Source organism: Streptopelia decaocto, assembly GCF_964273445.1.
Source record: "Streptopelia decaocto genome assembly, chromosome: 16".
Classification (NCBI taxonomy): Eukaryota; Metazoa; Chordata; class Aves; order Columbiformes; family Columbidae; genus Streptopelia; species Streptopelia decaocto.
In genome coordinates this window covers 758,844-782,254 of record NC_138671.1, presented here as the reverse complement: position 1 = coordinate 782,254, position 23,411 = coordinate 758,844, and the positions used below count along the sequence as shown (strand labels likewise).

The following is a 23,411-nucleotide window of genomic DNA, read 5'->3' as shown; positions in this document are numbered from 1 at the left end:
GGTACTCACAGCCGCGGGCTGCAGCCCGGCAACCTTCGCCACCAGCGCGGCGGAGGCGGCAGGAATGGCGAACGCCCTTGTGCTCTTCACGGCGCCGCAGGCCCTCCGGTGCAGCTGCAGGCAGCACGTCAGGCAGGATGGCCCGGAGCCAGCGGCCAGATCCCTGAGGACGGGGACACAGAGCAGGAATGGATTCCCCTAAACAAAAATCCCCACAAATCCAATACCGTGCCGCAACCCTCAGCCCTCCCTCAGGTGGCTTTAGAGAAGCGTGGCTGCCTGACAGAGGGATGGAAATTCAGGACTCTTTTATTCGCACGGGTTTCCACGCGCGGGTGAAGCTGCGATGTAGCCCCAGCGCGGGCAGGGTGTCGCTGAACAGGACGATGCTCGCACAGCACACAGCACTGCAGTTACCTGGCCTGGTTCTCATCCAAGGCGCGCAGCAGTGTCTTCAGAAGATCCTCCACTACCTACGAATGAAAAAACAGCCATATTACACTGTGGAAGGGGTTTTACAGCCTGCTTTCTCATTAGTTGAGAGGATGCTGTGAAAGACAAAATTCACTGTTCTTCCATGCCTACTCCAGTGCTTTTACAAATAATCATCAAATTGCAAAAATTATTTACTGGATACAGGGCCAACATATAGGTGGCTATGATTTGTACAAACAAAACCTGCATTCTTACCATCTAGGGATTCAAAGTTTGTTATTATTAGTTGCAATGTCTGGCTCCTGCTGTGCTGACACAGCCACGAGTGTGTTCGCAACAGGCAGGAAAACGTCCCAAACCAGCAGCCCCTCACCCAAACCCCCAAAACATAACCCCAGGCAGCCTTCTGAGCATCTCGGGGTTCAAGTCTTTGCCATCAATGACTAAGAGCAAACCCGGACAAGCAGACCCTTCTATCACAAACGCCAGCAGCATTTGTACTGCAGTTTCCCCCTCTCATCTCCTCTGAGGAGTCTCCTACGTCAGAGCGACTCTTCTTCCTTTGAGCTCAATGTTCAGCTCTCTGTGCCCTGACCCGCCACCAAGCACCCGCCGGCCCAGCGCCGGCCGTCAGCCGGGAAAGCGTCGGAACACAAACCTTGGCGCCGTCCTGCGAGAGGCCAGCGCTCTCTAATCTGTAAAAAACACCCTGGAGAGTAACCAAGAAGTCACTGGAGAACTCTGTGATGAATTCGGGCAGGCTCTCCAGGGGCAGCACGCAGAACCAGGACTTGACCAGAGTCGTATCGAATTCCATCAAGTATTTCTTTTCTTTCATGAGCTGCAGGAGGCTCTCCCTGCAGGGAAGACAACACAAAGTCTTCAAGTTTTCAAGGCACAAAAGGCCTGGAGCTTGTTCAGCCCACCGAGGACCCTCATTCTCACTCCTGTGCTTCTGCCATTTACAGCTGCAGATCAGTCGAAGGCCCAAGACGCAGCGATCACAGCAGCAGAGCCAAACTACTGAGCAGAAGCACCCAAGGAAAACCAACTCCAGGTCTGGCTCAGATTCTGCACAACGCAGGTCGTGAGCTGCTTGAACCCACACCGGGCACGACCAACCACGCAAGCTGCTCCACGGCTTGCGGAGTTAAGGACTGTTTGTGTCTGAAAGGTAACACCCTGCACAGCTTTGCCATGCACCACGGTCTCTGAGCAACCAGCATGGTCTGTGTTCACATACCCCAAATATCCACCACCAACACGCTGTGTTTCTTATTTGTGAAAAGAAGAGAGTTAGGGGGATGAAATAAAAAAAAGAAAGATAAATGTGACCACCACCAACTACAACGTTAAGACACTTGCTATAACCGGTGATCCTGGAAAACTCACGGATGGTGCTGCTTCCTTGTCTCAGCGAACGAAAGCCCTTCCAGGCCGGCCCAGGTGTCCTCCTCCGCAGGGAAGCAGTGGTGCTGCGCCGGAGCCAGGCAGTGCAGGAGGGGAACGACCCACAGCCAGCGCCCCACCTGCTCATCGATGCACCTCTGGCACAGGTTCATCAGCTGAAACGTCAGGCTGAAACACAGACCCAAACACACACAATAAAAGCATCGCTTTTCAGAGGCTACATCTGCACCTTGCTATGCACCTTCAGACAACTTCTGGTAATTATTTTAGCTCAATCTTGTCTTCACTGAAGGATATAATATGGTAAAAGTGTAAGACTCAAAGCTGTAACCTCACCTGAATCTCTCTGCACAAACCCTACTAACACAGCACTAAGACTCAAAGCTGTAGCATCCCCTGAATCTCTCTGCACAAACCCTGCTAACACAGCACTACGAAGGGTCAGCTCTTTATCTGCAGCTTCCAGGTGAGCCCTGAGCTGGGCCCGGGGCCGGCGCCAGCGCCCTGGGCCAGGCACAGCTCCGGCCTCCCTGCTCGGCCTGGAGCGCTGCAAAGGTCTCCACAGGGCAATGCAATAGCTGCAGCTGTGTGGAAGAACTGGACAAAGTGCCAGAAAAGCGGTTAGATAACGGTCTAATACGCAGTACTCCGAGGAAAAAGTGTAACGATGCACAAGAGAGTAGACAAAAGGAACCCAAATGTGGCCTTTTAATTTAAAGGAGTGAACAGGTCACTGGAGTTGGTAAGTGTGAGCGGCAAACAGGGAAGCCAGAAGCTGCTTGATGGAAAAGGATAACAAATAAGATTTTTATATATAAAGAAAAGCCAGTAGTTTTAACTCAATCTATTGCTCTGGCAACAGTAACAAGTCACAATAAGCAAAGTCCTGCTTGGACAAAAGTAAAGCATTGTTCACATGCAGCGAGGTACGTGACTGCCGGAGGCCCCGGTGAGGCCGTGCAACCTCATCGCTGAGTTCATCAGGACTGCACGGCAGCCCTTCCCGGTCAGCTCTGCTTTGGGCAGGAGGTTGGGACAGACACCCCCAAAGACCCCAAAGACTGGCCTTTCCCTGACCCCGCCAGCAGAGCGCTGGATGCCCCGTGCCGGAGCACAGGCCGCTGCGCCGCAGCACAACCGGCCCAGCCAGCCACCTCATAAGCACTCAGTACCACACATACCAAGCCAATGCTCCAAAATCCTCTTTGATACGATGAATTTCATCCCACATGGTTTGTTGTGACACCTTATCCAAGCACAAGAGGCCACACAGGCCAGCCAGATCATTTTTATGTGGTGGCAGATTGAGGTAATGAAATACTGTGAGAATGGTGAGTCCCAGGGCTAGTTTACTTTTCATTATCATGTTCTCCTGCGATGCTTTTGTACCTTCCGGTGCAAGGAAAGGAGCCGCTATTTTCCTCATGTAGTTTAGCAGCAAATCATTCACCTGGGATAACAAAGGGACAACACAAAGCAACCACAGCATTAGTGCCCAACAAGTCTTTTTCCTCTGCCAGCTGCAGCAAGGACACCCGCTAGCCCCGAACACCCCACGGCACCACCGGGATCTAAACGCACACGGTACTGCCCCCCAGCAGCACATCAGCCGTGGTGTCCTGGTTCCCATGGCTGCTTGGGGCCCCTCTCCGTGTCACCAGACCCCACCGCGGAGCTGGGGAGCACCAAGGGACCGGGGCAGGTCTCAAGGGGAGCGGCGAGCGGAGCAGTCGCTCGGCCAGCGCCGCGCGCGGTCACCATCGCACGCCACAGCCGCGCCCCACAAACAGCCCCCGGCCTCCCAGGGCTCGGTGAAGGGAGAGAGATTCCTGTCCTTACCCGCAGCCCCCAAAGCTACTCTGAACCCCCGACCAGGGCGTCCCCAGGACTGTGGTGCTTGGTGATACCAAAATCACCCTTTGGAAAACCAGCGTGACACGGAGCTCGGCGGGCTCTGCCGAGCTGGGCGGCTCTGCCATCTTGTGGCCTCTCCCACCAGGAGCAGGGAGCTATGGAGTTAGAAACGAGCAGCCCCGACACCAGTCTGGAGCCCCAAAAAAGACAATGTGACATCTCTGCCACATCTCACAATGACGGCAGGTAAGAAATTCAGGACTCCAGAAGCCCCATCTGCACCACAGCCTAGCACTGGGCCAGGAGGAGCTCGGGTTTGAGTCCAAGTTGAGTGCAGAGAAGTTGGTGACACGGTGACTGGCAGCAAAACTAAAGGGCCAGGATTAGGAAATTAATATCCAAATACAGTATCTTAAAGGTCTTTTCCAACCAAGACAACTCTATGATTGTGGGTAGGAAGTCTCCACATCACCGCTCTGCTGCTGCCCAGCGCGGGATGCTCAAAACCGCACGTCATTGCAGAGGTGCGACCGAGCTTCCCAAGGCAGGCGGCGCCCGCCACCCCAAAACCAGCCCCGCTGGCTCTGTCACACCCACACTTCTGCACTGGAAAAGCAAGATTACCCCACAAGGTCAACGGCAAAAAGGAAGCCTGTGTTTAGTAACTGAACATCTCTCCTCTCGTATCTGTAAAAAGCAAACAGATTACCTCCTGTATGCCAAAGTTGAGCTCTGCCCACAGCACCATGCAGCCGTCATGCACCACCGGCTCAGCCGTAACCACATAAAACTGTCTCAGCTGGAACAGGAAGTTTCTCAGGTTGTTGGGGCTCCAGGTCCCAAGAATGCTGAATATATTTTCTAACATAATATTTGCAGCTATTTTCTTCCCTTTCACGATGTTTTTGGTTTGAGGAGAAAACACACCCCAAAGGCTTTTGAAGTTTTCAAATGTAGAAGGCTTTGCACACACAATATCATCATACTGATGCCATTCTAGAAAAAACACAGACGAGAACACAGAAAACAATCATTTGAGAAACAGACACACGTGCAGGTGCCTTCCCTTGAACAGCCGTGCGCAGGAACACCCTGCGCCTCCCACACACGGGGCTGACTCACAACGATGCCAGTTCGGGTGCCGCTGGAGACCCCCCACCAAAACCCACCGCCCCTCCCAACGCACGGACCGGGCAGGAAAACTCACCTCTGCTGTTGAGCAAGTCGCCTCTTATGTACAAGCAGCGATTCACATATTTACTTGATACTGGATCCTTGTAAATAAATTCATAATTCCCTTGAGCACAGGAAACCCAATATTTGTAAGGAATGACTTTATTGATATTTTCTTTTGCAAGAGTTGCAGTTCCTTCAATGAGGTATCCATGTTCTCCTAGATTCCTAAGAAACACATAACACAGCAAAAGGACATGTCAGCAGATCTATATGCTTATATATCCACACATCACTCCATTTTTAATAGGCATGGCGATTACTCTTTCACAATGGAAACTTTAGAATCGCTACCTCCACTAGGAAAACCCTTTGCAGCAATTCCCAGCTATGGACATAGAGCTACAGCCTCAGGTACCACGCGAAGTACCGCAGCGCAGCCCGTTCTCCAGGCTCCGCGTGACTCGAGTACGTACTTGGTGCAGCTCAGCTCACAAACGTTGTCCTTCCAGTCTGTGCAGCGAGAAACGCCTCCAGCTTTGATGAACACTTTGTGGATCTCGGGGTTTAGCTTGAAATCTTTGGACAATATTGCATGGAAATATACGGTAACATCGTCACTTCGGTTCGCAGGACTACGAGAAACAATTAGAAGGAAAATGAAAATAATCCTAATTTTTACCTTTTTTTCTTTCATCGTTAAAAAGAACCAATAAGATTTGAGCTGCTTGTTTGCTGGACGCAGAACCCATGAGCTCCGTCAGCGGTTCCTCGCACTGATTCTGCACCGCGGGCCCAGCGCAAAGCTCAGTGCGAAACTGAAAACTGGGCTCCTAAGGGCAGCACGAAACACTCCGGGCACGTGCGGTGGGTCAGCGGTCAAGCCCCTGTCCTCCGGTCCTCCTGACACCAACCCCGGAATGCTGGGGAGCAGCAGGGCTCTTCTCACCTTTCTTTCGCCTTATCCCCAGGTTTCTGGTTCTTCTGTTGCTTTTTGCTCTTGCCGCTGTCTGTCGCGGCTGACGCGCTGCTCTTCCCCGCAGCCTCAGGCCCCTTGCTCTGACTTGCCTTCTCCGGTGCTGTGTGCACTTTCTCACCTTGGGTCTTCTTTTTCTCCTTTGTGTCATTCTGCGACAGGATGACAAACAACGTTCAATTAAACAGGAGACCCTGAAGTACAACGTCCACAGAAACACCCAACATCTGCTCAGATGAGGGTGGACGCCCAGACAGCTTCACGCTTCTGGAAATCCCAGTCCCTCCTGAGGGAAGCTACTGGCTGAGAAGCTAGTGGATGGATTGCAGGAGGGATCCAGCCCACACACATCGGCGAGAGGTCAGGTCAATAAGCCACAGGTCCCCAGAGGACGCAGCATAAAGAAAATGAAAGAATCTACAGCAATTTACAGCTTAACAAGGCCCGTCCATGAGTGGAGCACGGACACCCACAGAACATGAAGATCTCCTCACCAGAGAGGATCCAGAGCTCAGAGAGCACAGCTGGAACAGCTGGCTGGAGAAGAGACCCACCCACAGCTCCCGGTGCACCCGAGCGCTCGGGGAGCCGCGCTGGAGCTGACCCACGGGAGAGCAAAACCGCAGCGTTCTGCTTTCCCCTCCCATCCCCAGCCCCGTGGGCTCCAGCTTCACTGGCAGCACAAAAGAATCCCAGTTACAAAGGGAAACTTCGCCCAGCTCAACCAAACCCTCAGCATTCGCTCACACACTTACCTTGGAAGGGGAAGACGTCACTTTCTGGGTGGCGCTGTCTTTACCCTTCCCAGCCTGCGAGCCTTTGACGGCGGGCGGCCCCTCGGCGTCCGGGCGCGGGTGCTGAGCAGAGGCGGCTGCGGGGTCCCTCTGAGGTGCTCCGGCGCCAGGGGACGGCCCAGAGGCGGCTGCGGGGTCCCTCTGAGGTGCTCCGGCGCCAGGGGACGGCCCAGCGGCGGCTGCGGGGTCCCTCTGAGGTGCTCCGGCGCCAGGGGACGGCCCAGGAGCAGCTTGGTCTCCCTCCCCCGTTGGGGCCGGTTTCTGGCCGCTGCCCGAGGCCTGGGAGCCCGGCGCGGTGTCCGGAACCTGGGCAGCGCCAGGGCCACCGCCGCGTCCTTTCCCGGCCCCGCTGGCCCTTTCTCCGCGCTCCGGGGCACTCCCAGCCCCCACCTTCTCCTTCGCAGCCGCGGGCTCGGGAGACGGGGCAGCGGTGTCGGCCGCGCTGCTCTTTGGGGGGGTCACATCCGTGCTGCTGTGACTGCCCCCCGCAGCCGCTTCCTTTGCCAAGGGACCCAACGGCCCGTCCCCTCCACTGCCACCAGCAGGTACAGCAGCACCCGCTGCGGCTGCTTCGCTGCCCAGCGTTTGGATTTCTTGGGGAGTAACACATGTATCAGGCAATTCTGCAGTCTGAGCTGGCGCTGCGCTTAGGGGAGGCAGAGAGTCCTGCTCCTGGGAGCTGGAAGGACCCTTCTTTGCTTTATTCCGCTTCTTTTTCTATGGAAAAAAAAAAGGGGACAAAACAACATCTGTTTATTAACTGTTGAAGATAAGTTTTTTGCCACCTCGTCCATTGCAGCTACTACCAACATCCTCCTCCTACACTGGGTTACTGGAGAACGATCAGGAAGAGAAGGGACAAGACCAGCGACCATCTTCTACAGCGGGTGAAATGCAAGTACCTCTGCAGAACTCTGTATTTTCTATAGTCAAGGCTTTCCGCAGGAGCCCAGAGCAGCGCGGGCACGGCGCTCGCTCACAGCAGTGGCCACGTTACCCAGCTGAACTCTGCTGTTTCCCCCACCACACAGGCGCCCTTAGGGCAGCTGGACCGCTGGCACATCCGCTCCCCACACATGCAACACGTAACATAAGGAAATCGTTGTGGTTTAACCCCAGCCAGCAACTAAGCATCACACAGCCGCTCGTTCACTCCCCCGCAGCAGGATGGGGAACGAGAATTGGAAGGGTAAGAGCGAGAAAACCAATGGGTTAACATAAGAACAGATTAAGAATTGAAAAAAATAACAAAAATAATAATACAATGAAAATATAACATGTAATAATGTAATGAGAAGGTAAATAACAAAGAGACAAAAAGACAAGTGATGCAAATGAGAACAATTGCTCACCACCAACCAACTGAAACCCAGCTGGCCCCCGCGCAGTGCCCCCCACAACTGAGCACCCCCAGTTTAATTGCTGGGCATGACAGCACATGGTCTGGGTGCCCCTTTGGTCACAGCTGTCCCTGCTGGGCCCCTCCCAGCTGCTCCTGCACCCCACTCGCTGGCAGGGGGGCGAGGAGCAGAAAAGGCCTTGAGTCTGTGTGAGCTGCTCAGCAGTGACAAAACCATCCCTGCGCTATCAACACCGCTTCCACACATCCAAAACAACGGCCCACACCGGCTACTCCGGAGAAAAATAACCCTGTCCCAGCCAAACCTGCACACCAATAGCTCCGGTTTGCCCAGGAACACACACAGCAGCACCCGCATGCCGGCCAACAGGATTCAGGGTGATGCAGCCCAGCCTCGTTGCTTTACAAACGAGAGAGCAACGAGTTCCAAGCTATTCCAGCACCGAAGAGCCTTACCCTCTTCCGCGCCTTCTCTGCGGAATCGCCGGCCACAGGCTGGGCTGCGGGCCCTGAGGCACCGCCGGGAGCTGCCTCCCCCTCCGCCAGCGACGCTCCCTCATCCTCCCGGGTGCCGGCAGAAGCAGGTTCACCTGCAGCGCATCCAGGTGGGACCGCGGAGGTGCTGAGCAGAGCATTTGCTTCCTCCATCAGCGACGCTCCCTCATCCTCCCGGGTGCCAGCAGAAGCAGGTTCACCTGCAGTGCATCCAGGTGGGACCACAGAGGTACTGAGCAGAGCATTTGCTTCCTCCATCAGCGACGCTCCCTCATCCTCCTGGGTGTTGGCAGAAGCAGGTTCACCTGCAGCGCATCCAGGTGGGACCGTGGAGGTACTGAGCAGAGCATTTGCTTCCTCCACCAGCGACCATCCCTCCTCCTCCTCTGTTTCGGGGCGGGAACCCTCTCCCCCCACATCTCCTGCAGGCTCTGGGGTGGGCTTCGCCTCTCTTCCTGCAGTGGAGGAAAGGTTCCCTGTTAAACTACAGAGGCGGGACAGCAAACGGGTCTCAGCTGGTGGTGAGCAAGCAGGGGCTGCTGCTGACCAAAAGCATCAATTGGACACACAGGATTAGGATTTTTTTCCCCATGTAACGGCATTAATTGTGTTACTGTCCACAGAAGCAGAATCAGTGTATTGTCAAACTCAGAGAGTGAATGCTAAACCTAACAATAAGCTGAAGAAGGAAATTCTGGTTCAAGAAAGACTTAGTGGGTCTTTGCAATACAGCATTCCATAAAAATGGCACCAGTTCAATGGCAAAACAGAAACCAGCTCAACACGGGAGATCTGAGCGTGGAGAATGTGCGTGGGAGGCGCCAGCGACGGGCTCGCTTCTCCCGCCATCCCCCATCGGTCACTGCAAAGGGAGAAAACTCCGAAAGGCACGGAGAGTTTGAGACGAGGGCAGCACAGAAGGAGCTGCCGGAGCAGAGCAGCCCAGAGCACGCGAGCGCCGGGGCCAGCACAAGAACCAGCCCCGCGCGGTGTCCCCAGCCCCCCGGCTCCTACCTGCCCGCTGGTCCCCGGGGCCGGCGGCAGGACCCAGCCGGGCGCCGCACGCGCTGCAGGAACCGGGAGACCCGTCCCCAGAAACACAGTGACACACGTGGCACTCCATGTTTCCCAGCCGCAAACCCTGCGGTCAGCTTGTCGGAACCACGGAGGGAGAGAAAAGGCTGGGGCAGAAACAGAAATACAAACGTTAATGCGAAGCCATGAACCCGTGTCACTAAACCGCCCCCCCGGCTCCGGTTTTATTTCCACGACACAGCGCGATGCGCCAGGTGCTCGGCCCCGGGGCTGCAGCAGCCGGAGCCAATAGCCACAGGCTGGAGGGAAACCACAACCGCCTCGAAACAATAAACAAATAAAACTTCTACTTCACTCCGCACAGAGGCCGTTTAAAATTAAACACGTTTGGGAACGCACCGGAGCCGGCGGGGCACAAGGCGGGCAGCGCGGCCCAGCGGGCCCGGGCCGAGCCATAACCCCGCCGCACGTTGGGCTCGGGCAGGCCCCGCTCCACGCTCCCCGCTCCCCGCCGCCGGCGGCCCGGGCTCCGCAGGGCGCCGCTCCCGCCGCTCGGCCGGGTCAGCAGCGCCGCTCCCCGGGGCCGCGCCGGGCGGGCCCAGCAGCCCTAACCCTCACCTGCCCCGCCCTGGGCGGGGCTGACCCTTGGGCAGCGTCTATATGCAAATGAGCCCCGCTCACTGCCCGCTGATTGGCGGCAACTTCCCCCTCTTCCGGGTAAATATGCAAATGAGCTGGATGGATGGGCCAATACCGTGGCGAGGGGGCGGAGAAATGCAAATGAGGCCCGTTAGCTGAGGGCCGGGGGCAGACTCCCCAGTCTGCGCGGGGGGGGGGCCGGGGCACCGGGGACACCTGGTATGGCCGGGGTGGAGGACCGGGGTGAACAAGGGATAGGGGTGTCCCGGGTGCACTAGCAGGAGAGAGGAAGGGAGTGCCCAGGGTTGGCCGGGCGCACCGGGAGGATCGGGGCGCACCGGGAGGATCGGGGCGCACCGGGAGGGTCCGGGCGCACCGGGAGGGTCCGGGCGCACCGGGAGGGTCCGGGCTCACCGGGAGGATCGGGGCGCACCGGGAGGATCGGGGCGCACCGGGAGGATCGGGGCGCACCGGGAGGGTCCGGGCGCACCGGGAGGGTCCGGGCGCACCGGGAGGGTCCGGGCGCACCGGGGGCTGCAGCGGAGCCCGCAGCGCACCACCCTGCCCGGGCCCGGCAGGCTGAGCCCCCCCGCGCCGCCCGCACCGGAGTCGCCCGCAAGCCCAGGCCTGGTGCCGCTGCCCCGTCCCGCCACCCATCGGCCCCCGCAACGGGACTCACCGACGGGCCGGGGAGCGCGCCGCGGACCGGCACCTGCAGCCCGTGCCGCCGCCGCCCGCCCGGGGAAGTTTCGCTTTTCCGCCGAGCCAAGTTTCGTTTCTGGGATGTCACCGCCTCCGCCCCCCGGCCAATCCCGCTGTCCCCAGCGCCTCCGCTCCGCCCCGAACCCGGAGCTCCAGCAAAACCCCTCGTTCGGTGTTCCTGGTGGGGGGTGGGTGGAGACGTATCAAACCCCCCCCCGGCTGTGGGAAACGTCCCTCGGGCCGCAACCGATCGCACCGTGGTCCCCTCTGGTGTCTGAGCTGCTGCGACAGCACCGGCAGCAAGTGGCGGTGAACGGGCTGCGCAGGGGGCTCGGGGCTTCACCGGTGCGAGGGCAAGCGTGTTGGAGGAAAATATATCGGGCTGAATCCAACAGCCTGAAGGTGGGGACACAGATGTCAACCCCTCCCCAGATGCAGCTGGGACTGGGCTGGAGGTGGGCTCCCAGCAGAGCCCATCCTCACCAGCCGCACACACGGGTCCGAGCACACACGCTGTTTACACACGACCGGCCCTTTTCACCCCGTACCCCACTCTTTTCCCACTCGTGCTGCTCCCAGCGTCCGGGGTTACCTGGGCTGCCCGCGGAGCTCCCCTCCGGGCGCACGGAGCTGCTCTCCCAGCACAGCCCCGGAGCGCGGGCTGCGGCGGCTGCCGCTCGACGGGACGGGAAACGGCGCGAATCCGCTGCGCTGCTCGCTCCGTGTCCAGGACAGAGGGTACAGGTACCCCGCAGTTCTACAAGTGCTCCTCTGCTGCTGGTGCGGCAAGGAACCCGCTGCCCTGCGCTGCCCCTCTGCAGAACAAACGCTCCTCCAGCAGCAGGACCCGGCGGCCCTGGCGGCTCTGCGGCTCCCGTGCAGCTCTGCTGCGCTCACAGAGCCCGCGGCAGGAGGGGCTGTGCTGGAGCCGCCTTTGGGCTGAGCCTGGTTTCACTTTCTTTTCCTTGGTTTGCTCAGCAGCGCCCAGAAATTGGAGATGAATTTTGTCTACCCACGCAAAATGAAAAAGCTTTCCCTGAAGGAAGGCAGCAATCACACTGACTCGTTTGCAATCGCTGCTTTATTAAACCCTCCTGACCGGGCTGGCGGCCAAGGGCAGTTCAGGAAAACTGCTTTCTCCTGAACCCTGCCCCCCCCCGCCCCTATTGCTTTTGCACCCATTTCACAGCGAGGCACGGGCTGGTGTCAGGGTGACTGTCCCCTCGGGGGCCTGGCAGGAGTCAGGCGAGGGGCTGCGCCCACGGGGGAACAGCATTTGGCAGAAAACCCCACACATCAGGAGGGATTGGTAAGGAGTGAAATCACTGGTGGTGTTCATCTCCCAGGAGCCCAAGGCTGAGAGCTGCAGTTGCTCTTGGACTGGGAGGGGAGCGCTGGAAACTCGCTGTGATGAGAGTCTGCTCTCTGTGTCCCACAATAAGAAAAGTCTCCAGAATTAAAATATCTGATTTAAAAAAGACAGCACCTTCGAGGCTGGGGATGGCCTGGAGGAGGGATGGCTTTTTCCTGACGACCATGGTAGGGAACGGTTTTGCCCCACCAAGCCCTTCCACAGCCTGCCTGTCACTGGCCGCAGCGGCCATGAGGTGCCAGAGCTCCGGCGGGGCTGGGGAGCCGCGGTGGGCCCAGGGGACCCCTGGCTGAGGTTGGGCTGGCGCTGCTCTGCCCTCCCCTGGGACATGGGGACGTCCCAGCCCCGATGGGCAGCCCAGCAGCCGCCAAGGAGGCAGGACAGGGGCAGGTGGCTCCAGCGCAGGGTGTTGGTTGGATGTCACCAGGGTGTCACAGCCGCCGTACAGCCCCGGTGCAACCGGAGGAGAAGCCGGCGAGGTGATGTGTCCCAGAGGAGATCCCAGGCAGCTCCTCCCTCACTGGATGAGCCCCGCGGGCAGCAGTGAGCTCTCATCAGTGCTGGTGAAGGGGGCTGCCCCGCCGACCCCCGGCTCCGCTGCCCCACACCGCTCTGAGCCAGGGGAGGGGAGAAGCATGAGGGTTAAACCTGCTCCTGCTCTCCAGAGGGGCTCCTGCTCGCTCACCAGGAGCCAGGACCCTGCAGCCCCCACCCTGCACTTGGGGGCTGCCAAAGCTCAGACACCCAGCTCATCTTCCAGAGCAGCCTGGGGTGGCCCAGAGCCTCACCTGCCTCCTCCGGGCTGGGGAAGTGCTGGAACCCTTCTAGGTCTGCAGACAGCAGGACTTGGAGAACAGGCTCCTGAGGGCAGAGAAACCGGGTCTGGGGGATCCTGCTGCTGCCCCTTCCCTTCCTTCCAGGGCTGTGACCCCCCAGCCAGCGCGGGCAGGGGATGCAGCCCTTCCCCGCTGCCCCACGTCCTGCAGCTGCACTCAGACGCTGCAGCCTCCACCTCTCAGAGATGAAGGTGCCACCCGAGCAGAAGCAGCAGCATCCTGGCGGCAGGCGGCAGCGCGGGGCGGGCAGCGGGGCTCAGCCTCCCCCGGGGCAGGACCCGTGCGGTGCTGCCGAGGCCGTGTCCCACGAACCTGCAGGCTGCAGAAGGCCAGCGAGAGCCCGCGCTTGCGCAGCTCCTGCAGCAGCTCTGCCAGCCCCACCACCACCGTGTAATCGATGCTGCTGATGTGGCAACAGTCCAGGATGATGGAGTGTGGTGGAGATGCTGCTGGAAGAAGAGCACATGGTCACATCCCTGACTAGCCCAGAAATGACCAGCGCCAGGGCTGGCCCCGCTGCAGCAGCTGTGCTGGCCCCGCTTGCACCCGCAGCTGCCAGGCCTGGCCAGCACTTGCCACCTCCAGCAGGGATCCAGGTGGGCACCGGGGTACAGCTGGGTCACCCCAGACATCTGAGCCCATGCTACGGGAAACCGAGGCTCAAGAACATTTCTGTAACAGTACCTGCCAGGGCACGGCTGCAGATGATGTCCCGGAGGTGCTCGATGGCTGGGAAGTGCAGGCTGCTCCCCGGCTGCACCAGGAGCACGTCCCCCTCCAGCACCTGCGCAAGACCCCAGAGGAGGAGAACGAGTCACGGGGAGCTTGGGGCTGTAACCTGGCCGAGCTGGGGACAAAGCAAAGCACTGTCCTGCCGGTGGGGGACACGTGGGAGCGCCCATCCCTCAGGGAGGGTCCCGATCTGCACACACCCCACGTGTCAGCGGGGCAGGGACAGCGATGCTCTCAGCTCCTGGGATAGTCCCTGCGCGGCTGGCAGGCCGGGGACACGGGGCAGGGTGCGAGCAGGTCAGAAGCAGCGTGCACCCAAGCGCCCCGCAGTCCTCAGGAGCCTCTCCCAGCTCCCTGGTGACCCCAGCTGTCCCGTGCATCGCAGGTGAGGTGTGAAGCCCACCTGTACCGGGGGCCTGGCCATGGAGTAGAGCAGGAGAATCCCCGAGACCAGCACCCCGGCCACGATGCCGTACTGGACCTCCCAGAAGCAGAGCAGGAACGTCACACAGAGGGGCACAAGGTCCAGCCCTGCAAGAGAGTTGGCTCAGGCTCAGCTGCACCTTGTCCTCGTCCCACAGGGCCCCAAGGACAATGTGCTCTGCGGGCAGAGCTGCGCTGCGTCGGGGGATCGGCCGCCCCCAGCTCGTGCCCTCACTCTTAACCCTCCAGAGCGTCCTGAAGATCCCAGCGTCAAACATGGGCACCACGGCTGAGATGATGACGGCGGCCAGCGCCGCTTTGGGGATGTAGTAGAAGAGCGAGGTGAGGTACGCCAGCGAGAGCAGCACCAGGGCGCCTGCGGAGACGGGGGCGCCTGAGCCACGGCCCCCGCGCCTGGGGAGCCCAGGGAGCGGGTGCTGGAGCCTGCAGAGCGGGGTGGGGGCTCTACCTGTGACGAGCCCTCCCGCGGGGGTGCAGACGCCTGATTGCGCGTTCACTGCTGTCCTGAAATGCAATGGTTTGGGCTGGGATAGCTCATTTTCTTCTAGTAGCGGGTATAGAGCTGTGTGTTTGATTAACTAGGAGAAGAATGCTGATAACACGGGGGTGTTTTGGTTGTGGCCAAACAATGTTTATACCAAGTCAAGGACTTTTCAGAAGGCTGGCAGGGCACAAGAAGCTGCGGGGGCACAGCCAGGACAGCTGACCCAGCTGGCCAAGGGGATATTCCCTATCATACAGCATCATGCTCAGTATATATTTTGGGGGAAAAAGAAGGAAGGAGGGGATGTTTGGAGTGAGAGCCTTGTCTTCCCAAGTAACCGCTAAACAGGACAGAGCTCATCCTTCCCGGGGGTGGCTGAACACCTCCCTGCCCATGGGAAACAGTGAATGAATCCCTTGTTTTGCTTTGCTTGTGTGTGCAGCTTTTGCTTCACCTATTAAACTGTCTTTATCTCAACGCACAAGTTTTCTCACTTTCACTCTACTGGTTCTCTCCCCATCCCACCGGCAGCAGTGAGCTGGTGGCTTTGTGGGGCTTAGTTGCCAGCTGGGGTTAAACCACAACACCGAGGCCCTGCTCCCCCCACTACCCACCGGCCGAAGCTGCCCGTGATGGGATACGACGAGACGAAGGAGCCCAGCACGTTGGCGAAGCCTGCAGTGGGGAAGGAGAGGGGCCGGGGATGCAGCAGCTATGGGAGGCACTGACAGGGCTGTGAGATCGGTCTGTGCCCCTGTCGTCACCTCCTCCATCCCCGGGCTGGCACCTGGGGCTGGAGCGGAGCCCGTCCAGCCACGTGCGCTGGGCTCAGGCTGCTTGGGAAGTGGCTAAACCGTGAGAAAGGCTGGGGAGCAGCACACAAGAGGAGAAAGGCCAAAGTTCAGGAAGACGCGGTAGTGCTGGGACGGGCATCTCTGGTAGCCCAGGGGCTCAGGCTGGACCCCCCACCCTGCTCCAAGCGGCCTCTTACCCAGCGCCAGCAGCTCCTGGCTGGGGTCAATCTTGTAATCGTTCTGCGAGGCTGAAAGGAGACGAGTGGCATCACGCAGAGCATCCCGCGGGCACAGCCTGCCACGTGCACAGAGCAGGGCCAGCAGTGCCACCCCAGCACCCCCTATCCCAGCACCCTCCAACCCAGCAGCCCCATCCCAGCACTCCTATCCCTGCACCCCCCGAGCGGCCCCAGACAACGCTCAGCCCCTGTGTGAACTCCAGCCATGCACAATGCAGGACCCTCCGTCGGGGGCAGCTGCCCGGCCAGGGGAGGGGTCGGCAGCCCCCTGGGGCCCCTCCTGCCAGCCCACACCGTGAACCACGCTCAGCACAGGCAGCCCAGTCCCTGCCACTGTCCCCATGGGAACAGCAATGTCCCCAGCACCCAGAACCCCCCCAGGGACCCCTCTGAGCACACAGGTGCGGGATCCCAGCACAGCCGTACCAAAAGCCTTGGCAATCGCGACGGTCTCCAGCAGGCCCATGAGTGGGACCACGGCCAGCCCGGCCCCCATGTCCTGGGAGGGAAGGACACGGTGAGCGGTGCCACTGAGGGACAAGGGTGGCCCCATGGCAGAGCCTCGTCCCGCTGTGCCGGGAGCCAGCGAACACAGGAGTAAGGAGCCGGCAGCCTGCGGGGAGCCCAGCGCCGCCGGGCAGCCTGGCACCCACCTCCACCATGCTCCAGAAGGGGACGGTGCCGTTGGGCGCAGCCATGGAGAAGCACGGCAGCCGGAAGGCGGGGAGGCCCCGGGGGATGCTGCCGGTGAGCGTGAATGGCTGGGAGCCCATCACCTGGAAGGCGTAAGCCACCAGGCCCGCAAACAGGACCACGAGGGCGTTGCGTGCTGCAGTGGAGACAACCGCCGTGAACACCTGCCTGGAGCCCAGGGCGGCGGGAGGGACGCAGGAGGCGGGTACCCGGGCTGCTGAGGTCTTCCAGGCCTCAGGAAGGGACATGCCCAGCAGCAAGACCATCCTTGGCACCTGGACCTTCCCGACCCACCTCCAGGTCTCGGCTCCTGCCAACCTGGGCCTTACCCCTTTTGGGCTGTCTCCTCCTTGCCCAGAAGAGACGGGTCCCCAGGAGGGATGGCTGCAGGAGAGGGCAGGGGGTGGCCAACACACCCGTGGTGCAGGTCCAGACGATCAGGTAGCTGACCCTGGCAGCCAGTGGCTCCGCGCGGGCAGCGCGGGGCAGGCGGCTCTTCATCGCCCGGAGCCCTGCCAGCGCGGCCAGGCAGGCCAGCCCCAGCACGGCGTCCCCAGCCCTGCGACACACGCGTCAGTGCCAGCGCAAACACGCGGCGGGGCACAGGGACAGCTACCGCAAAGCCCCCAGGAGGAAGAGCGTGTGCCCGGGCACATCCCGCGGCTCTGCAGGGAGACGCATCGCTGGCAGGGACGCTGCCAGCGCCTCCGCACCACCCACAAAACACATCACCTCCCAGGGGCAGCACCACATGATCCCTCACCTTCCAATTTCCAGCTCAAATGCAAACAGCTCAGACCAAGCACTTGCTTTACAGCGCTGGGCAGGGACCAAGAAATTGGTCCAAGGTGTGACCAAAGGCATGGGGAGCAGCGAAGCAGCAGAGCCCGAGCCCGCGCAGCGGCAGAGGGCTGAAGCAGGGCCGGCACAGGGCCGGTGCTGACCTGGTCTCCCCGATCCTCCGCAGTGTCTCATACACCTGCAGGAAAAACTGCCGAGGGATCCCGTGCAGCCCCAGGATGTTCTGTGCGGAACACAAAGCCCGGTGAAAGCCCGGCACAACCCACGCTGACGGGTTGGTGTCGGCGCTGCTGCTGGGAGAGCTCCCACCCGAGTCCTGCACACGCGGCTGCGTGGCTCCCGGGAGGAGGTTGGTTTGGGGCCCCAGCCTGGCCGGTGCAGCCCTGTCCCCCCCTGCCCCACACCGGGAGCAGCACCACGGCCCCGAGCCTTGGCGGCAGCGCCCGCCGTGACCACAGCCATTAGCCAACACCAGCCGCTGGCTCCTCGCGCAGCCTGACACCGTCTCCCCGAGTCTCTGATTTTGGTTAACCACAAAGGAAGTGTTGCAGCCCCAGAAGAGTCAGAGAACCTCAGGCTCCTGCGAGACCAGCCCGGGAGCAGTGGAGCTGCAAACCCACCGTGTTCAAGAGTCAACCAGCACCTCCCACAAGTCACCAAATCAAATGTTCTGATTTTACTGGTGTCCCAAACGCCACCAGCTGGTCACAGGTAGAGGGTGCGTTCAGCTCGGTCTGCTCAGGGCAGAGCGCTCGGGGACCCACCAGAACCGCTGGCAGGACCTGTGCCCCTCTGCGGCTCCTTCCTCTGGCTCCAGGCACGTTGCCCAGCCCAGTGCTAAATGTCGCAGGTCCCCAGCACAGCGGCTGCAGGACAGAGCAGGCGAGGCGTCCAGAGCAAACCCGCCGACCCTACCTTGACCTGGTTGAAGCTAATGGTGATGGAAGCAGCTGACGTAAACCCTTTAATGACTGGGCAGGAAATGAAGTCCAGAAGGAAACCTGCGTGGGACAGGTGGCAGTAAGCACGTTGCTGGCCCCCGTGGGGATCACAGCCTGTTTGCATGCACAGAGCTGTCACGGGTGTTAGCAGGACAACCCCAGTGTCTCAAAGAGCACAGAGGAAGGGGGCAAGAAGTACAGTATGTACAGCGAGATCCTAAAAATGCAACCACGCATGGCAAGAGCATCTCACCGAGGTGCAGAAGCCCCATGGCCAGCTGGATGCAGCCGGAGAGGAAGGCGAGCAGGATGGCATAGACAGGCTCGTGGAACGCGTAAGAGGAGACAAGCAGTGACATGATGGCTGTGGGACCCAGCGTCACGTCCTTGGCGGTGCCCAGGATGCAGTAGACAAAGCAGCCCATGAAGGAAGAATACAGGCCGTACTGCACGGGAACAAAGGGAGCACTGGCACAACACTGGGAGCTGGGAAAGGCTGGAACAGCCCCAGGATGAGGAGGGCTGGGCTGCCCTCGGGTCCTTCCAGAGCCCGCAGCCAGCCCTTCGCAAACACACAGCGTCTGCAGCGCCCTGCCCCGCAAAATGGGCGATCCGGGAAATGGATGACACGGAAAATGGGTGAGCGCACAGGATGAGCCCTCGGCCGCCGGCCACCCAGCCCTGCCCGCCCTGCCCAGCGCACCGGCCGGGGAGCGGGTGTCGCCGTCCCCGCGGCGCGGGGCAGTGCCACCCACCTGCAGCGGCAGCCCGGCCAGCTCGGCGTACGCCAGCGCCTGCGGCACCACCGTGAGTCCCACGCTCAGCCCGGCCATCAGGTCCAGCTGCAGCCAGCCCAGCGAGTAGCGCGGCAGCCAGCGCAGGACGGGCAGCGCCGGCCGCAGCGCCGGCCACGGGCAGCCCCGCCGGGGACCCGGCGCCGCCATGGCCGGGCAGCCGCCCCAGCCCGGTGCCGCCCGGTGCCTCCCGCCGCTCTCCCGCGCACGCCGCGGGGGCCGGAGCTCCCCGCTCGCCGGGGGACAAGAGGGGCCGCGGGCAGAGCGGCCCGGGGCCAGGCGGGCCGGGGCGGCTCCGCCGGGGCTGCGCGGGAGTCCCCGGGGCGACCCCGTTCCCTGCCCGGGGCCGGCGGCTCCCGGCGCATCCGGTGGCTCCGCCCGGGCCGGATCTGAGCAGCCGGGGCTGCCTCATGTGACCGGGACAGAGGAGGAGCCGGGGCGGCCGGAGGAGCTGCCGAGCACCGCCGGTGCCGGTGCCATTGCCGGTGCCGCTGCCGGTGCCATCGCCGCTGCCGCTGCCGGTGCCGCTGCCGGTGCCATGCGGCCCTGGGCGCTGGCGCTGCTGCTGGGCGCACTCCGGACCATCGGAGCCGCGGCCCCGGCCCGCAACGTGCTGCTCCTCCTGGGTGAGTGCGGCCGCCGGCGCGGAGGGGACCCGGGACCGGTCACGGGTCCGCGCCCGCCGCCCCCAGCCCCGGGACCGGCCCCGCGGCGGGTCCCCCTGTCCCGGGCTCGGCGCTCGGGGCGTCCCGCGGGCGCGGGGGGGACGGCCCCGGGGGTCTCGCCGCATCCCCTCTGCTGGGACGGTCACCGCAGCGCCGGCCCCAGCCCGGAGCATCCTCAGCCCAGGGATGCTCCTGGCGTCACTAGCGTCCCCTGGGCTTTGCCCCCCCGCACGGTTCGGGCCATGCCGGGGTCGGGCCCGGTGCTGCAGGGCTCACCCCGCACCCCTCCCGCTGCAGCGGACGATGGCGGTTTTGAGAGTGGCGCCTACAACAACTCAGCCATCCAGACACCCAACCTGGATGCGCTGGCTCGGCGCAGCGTGATCTTCCAAAACGCCTTCACCTCCGTCAGCAGCTGCTCCCCGAGCCGCGCCAGCATCCTGACCGGCTTACCGCAGGTAGGGGCACCCGCACGCACCGGCTGGGGGCTGCTGGTGTGCGATGGCCACGCTGACAGCATCATCACAGGACCTGGCAATCCCCCCATGCCCACTCTCTGCCCCCTCCCTGGGACCTGCTGCCCGTGCACACACACTCCTGCACAGCTGGGCTTGCTTGGGGGCCCGGTGGGCAGGCATCGCCCCACCACGTTGTGTGTCCCCGCCTGCAGCACCAGAATGGGATGTACGGGCTGCACCAGGACGTGCACCACTTCAACTCCTTCGACAGCGTGCGGAGCCTGCCCCGGCTGCTCCGCCAGGCACACGTCCGGACAGGTAGGGAGCCCAGAGCAGGGAAAACACCCCACTCTGTGCACCAAACCCCCGGGGTGAGAGACCCTGGCAGGTAACCTGCCTGCCAGCTGAACAGCACCGACCGGACCCGTGCCCGTGCTCTGTGCTCACACCAGATTTCACTTTGCTTTCTCCCACCACTGCTCCCCCCCATCCTCCTTACACCCACTTTCACTCCTGTTCCTCATCCCGCTCTTTCCTGGTGCCCAGGTTCACACAAAGCTCACGCTTGACCCGAACTTCCACTCAGACCTCTCAGCTGCTCTAGTGCTTCCCCTCGCCCGTGAGCTGGGGCAGTGCTGTCTCCGGTGGGTCCCGTTTTCTGAGCAGAGGTGGAAGTGCCTCTGCAACCAGCAGAGCTGACTGGGGAAGCCGGCAGCATCTTCCATTCCCAGCAGTGTTTGCTGAGCGCAGCCGGTGCTGGAGCAGCCGAACGGCAGCACCCCCGGGAGGAGACAGCAGCTGCCAGCGTCCCCCGCGCGCCCCTGCTCCTGGCACACCCGGCTGCGTTCCCGCAGGGATCATCGGGAAGAAGCATGTTGGGCCCGAGGCTGTCTACCCCTTCGACTTCGCCTACACAGAAGAGAACAGCTCGGTCTTGCAGGTTGGGAGAAACATCACTCGAATCAGAGCGCTCGTGCGGCGGTTCCTGCAGAGCCAGGACGAGAGGTGAGACAGACCCTGCGGCCCTGGGGCGGCCGCGAGGGGCCCGGGGAGGAGAGGGGGTCTGGCCAGGGAGCCTGAGCTCTGCGGCGGGGAAACCACCCTCCCTGAAGACGTGTCTCCGTGTCTCAGTCAGTCACAAGTAGGAAGGGACACCTGTCTCTGGGTTACCCCGTGCCCAAAAGCCCAGATGAGGTGGGGTCCTCCCACCGAGCCCGGCTCACCCAGGGAAGGTCTCAGGGGTGTGGGCAGCGCTGGGCTGCACCATCTCCACCCTTCCATCTCCAGGCCTTTCTTCCTCTACGTCGCCTTCCACGACCCCCACCGCTGCGGGCACTCCCAGCCCCAATACGGGGCCTTTTGTGAGAAATTCGGCAACGGAGAGAGTGGCATGGGCTGGATCCCTGACTGGAAGCCACAGCTCTACCACCCAGAGCAAGTGCAGGTGGGAGCCTGTGGGGCAATATGGGGCAGTGTGGAGCTGTATGGGGCTGTGTGGGGCCATATGGGGCTGTGTGGGGCCATATGGGGCTGCGCGGGGTCGTATGGGGGCGGCAGGCGCCAGCAGCCTCTGCCGGAGTGTGGGTGGCTCCAGGCTGTCCCCTGCCTCGGTCACTGCCATCGGCGTTATGGGCGAGAGCTGGCGAAGGCCACCATGCCGTACCCGCCACCTCCTTCCCACGGCTGCCACGTGCCCGTCTCCCTTTCCCCGCCCAGGTCCCCCACTTCGTTCCGGACACACCGGCTGCCCGGGCAGACCTGGCCGCCCAGTACACGACCATCGGGCGCATGGACCAAGGTAGGAGGCGCGGGGGCCAGGCTGGTGCCAGCGAGCGCTGCGGCCCCTCGTGCCCCCAGCTCTGCCTGTCTGTCCGCAGGGATCGGGCTGGTCCTGGAGGAGCTGCGGCACGCCGGCTTCCACAACAGCACGCTGGTCATCTACACCTCCGACAACGGCATCCCCTTCCCCAGCGGCAGGACCAACCTCTACCGGTCGGGCACTGCCGAGCCCCTGCTGGTCTCGTCCCCCGAGCACACGGGGCGCTGGGGACAGGTCAGCCGGGCCTTCGCCAGCCTCCTGGGTGAGAGCCCGTCCCCCAGGGAGCAGGGGGACAGCTGCAGCCCTTGGTGTCGGCACAGCCAGTCCTGGGAACAGCGAGGAGGGAGGATGGAGCAGCAGAGTCCCCCAGGGATGTCACCCCAGGGCTCAGCCCCGCAGCTCATCCCAGGAGCACCCGCAGCCCTTGCAGACCCGGGGGAAGTTTCTGCCCCTCTCAGAGGTCGAATTTCCTCCCATGGGCACCAGCCCCTCCTCTCACCCTTCTTTTCCCTTCCAGATCTGACGCCGACCATTTTGGACTGGTTCTCCATCCCCTACCCATCTTACAGCATCTTTGGCACGAAGCCGGTGCAGCTCACCGGCAAGTCCCTCCTGCCAGCGCTGGAGTCGGAGCAGCCCTGGGCCACCGCCTTCAGCAGCCAGAGCCACCACGAGGTCACCATGTACTACCCCATGCGAGCCGTCCAGCACCAGCAGTTCCGCCTCATTCACAACCTCAACTACAAGATGCCCTTTCCCATCGACCAGGACTTCTACGTCTCGCCCACTTTCCAAGACCTGCTCAACCGCACCAGGGCCGGGCAGCCGACCCACTGGAACAAGAGCCTGCACCAGTACTACTACAGGGACCGCTGGGAGCTCTTCGACTGCAGCCGCGACCCCACCGAGAGCCAGAACCTGGCTGCCGACCCCCGCTACGGCACCGTCTTCCAGCTGCTCCGCGCGCAGCTCTTGAAGTGGCAGTGGGACACGGGGGACCCCTGGGTGTGCGCCCCCGACGCTGTCCTGGAGAACAAACTCAGCCCCCAGTGCCGGCCACTGCACAACGAGCTGTGAGCATCGTCACCTGTGCCGCTGTCCCCCTGCGCCGCGGGACAGCCACGCGCTGCCAGCCGCTCTCCCTGCGCCACCCCAGCGCTCACACCGCCTGGCCCTGGCGCATTCAGGATCCTCGTGCCTTTGTCCTCGGCCAGCGGGGCGCAGGGCCGCGCTGCTCCTCAATAAAGCCTCTGGAGGAGAGGTCTCCGTTTTCACACGGAGCTCAGCGCGTCCCCGCCGGCCCCCGGCGCCGCGGCCCCGCGCAGCCCTGCCCGCTCGGGGGCTGCCCGCCCCGGGGAACGGGCCAGCGGTACCAGCGGGCAGGCGGCAGGGGCACGGTGTGACTTACCAAACGTACAAAGTGCCCAGAGTCCCTGAGGCGCTCCCAGCACACAGCGACTTTATTC

General features: G+C 61.9%; 3 protein-coding genes across 3 annotated transcripts in view; 1 reads left to right on the top strand and 2 right to left on the bottom strand.

Annotated features, from left to right (window-relative positions):
• Positions 1–10,996, bottom strand: part of RNF213 (ring finger protein 213) — a 46,501-nt gene extending 35,505 nt beyond the window's left edge. Inside the window, exons 1-13 of the mRNA XM_082067425.1 lie at positions 10,851–10,996; positions 9,512–9,678; positions 8,459–8,952; positions 6,604–7,359; positions 5,822–6,000; positions 5,349–5,507; positions 4,907–5,100; positions 4,409–4,695; positions 3,027–3,295; positions 1,828–2,013; positions 1,094–1,292; positions 418–473; positions 10–163 (exon numbers count right to left, since the gene is read on the bottom strand). Of these exons, the coding sequence (XP_081923551.1) occupies positions 10–163; positions 418–473; positions 1,094–1,292; positions 1,828–2,013; positions 3,027–3,295; positions 4,409–4,695; positions 4,907–5,100; positions 5,349–5,507; positions 5,822–6,000; positions 6,604–7,359; positions 8,459–8,952; positions 9,512–9,620 (3,042 nt within the window). The 5' untranslated portion in view covers positions 9,621–9,678; positions 10,851–10,996. The remainder of the gene's footprint in view (positions 1–9; positions 164–417; positions 474–1,093; positions 1,293–1,827; positions 2,014–3,026; positions 3,296–4,408; positions 4,696–4,906; positions 5,101–5,348; positions 5,508–5,821; positions 6,001–6,603; positions 7,360–8,458; positions 8,953–9,511; positions 9,679–10,850) is intronic.
• A 1,039-nt stretch (positions 10,997–12,035) lies between these two features.
• On the bottom strand, positions 12,036–19,368 carry SLC26A11 (solute carrier family 26 member 11; the record flags this gene model as incomplete). Its single annotated transcript, XM_082067235.1, is given in 19 exon segments — positions 12,036–12,857; positions 13,034–13,106; positions 13,394–13,530; positions 13,766–13,865; positions 14,217–14,344; positions 14,472–14,612; positions 14,706–14,761; positions 15,356–15,416; positions 15,733–15,783; positions 16,201–16,273; positions 16,428–16,603; positions 16,884–17,026; positions 17,412–17,491; positions 18,184–18,269; positions 18,463–18,655; positions 18,965–19,166; positions 19,168–19,292; positions 19,295–19,344; positions 19,347–19,368. Coding segments are annotated over 19 exon segments (1,992 nt in total). The 3' UTR covers positions 12,036–12,762.
• A 67-nt stretch (positions 19,369–19,435) lies between these two features.
• Positions 19,436–23,276, top strand: SGSH (N-sulfoglucosamine sulfohydrolase). Its single transcript, XM_082066825.1, has 8 exons — positions 19,436–19,629; positions 19,966–20,126; positions 20,339–20,444; positions 20,981–21,131; positions 21,414–21,570; positions 21,843–21,924; positions 22,004–22,207; positions 22,463–23,276. The coding sequence occupies exons 1-8, from the start codon at positions 19,542–19,544 to the stop codon at positions 23,020–23,022; spliced, it is 1,509 nt and encodes a 502-aa protein (XP_081922951.1). The 5' UTR covers positions 19,436–19,541; the 3' UTR covers positions 23,023–23,276.
• Positions 23,277–23,411: the final 135 nt, after the last annotated feature.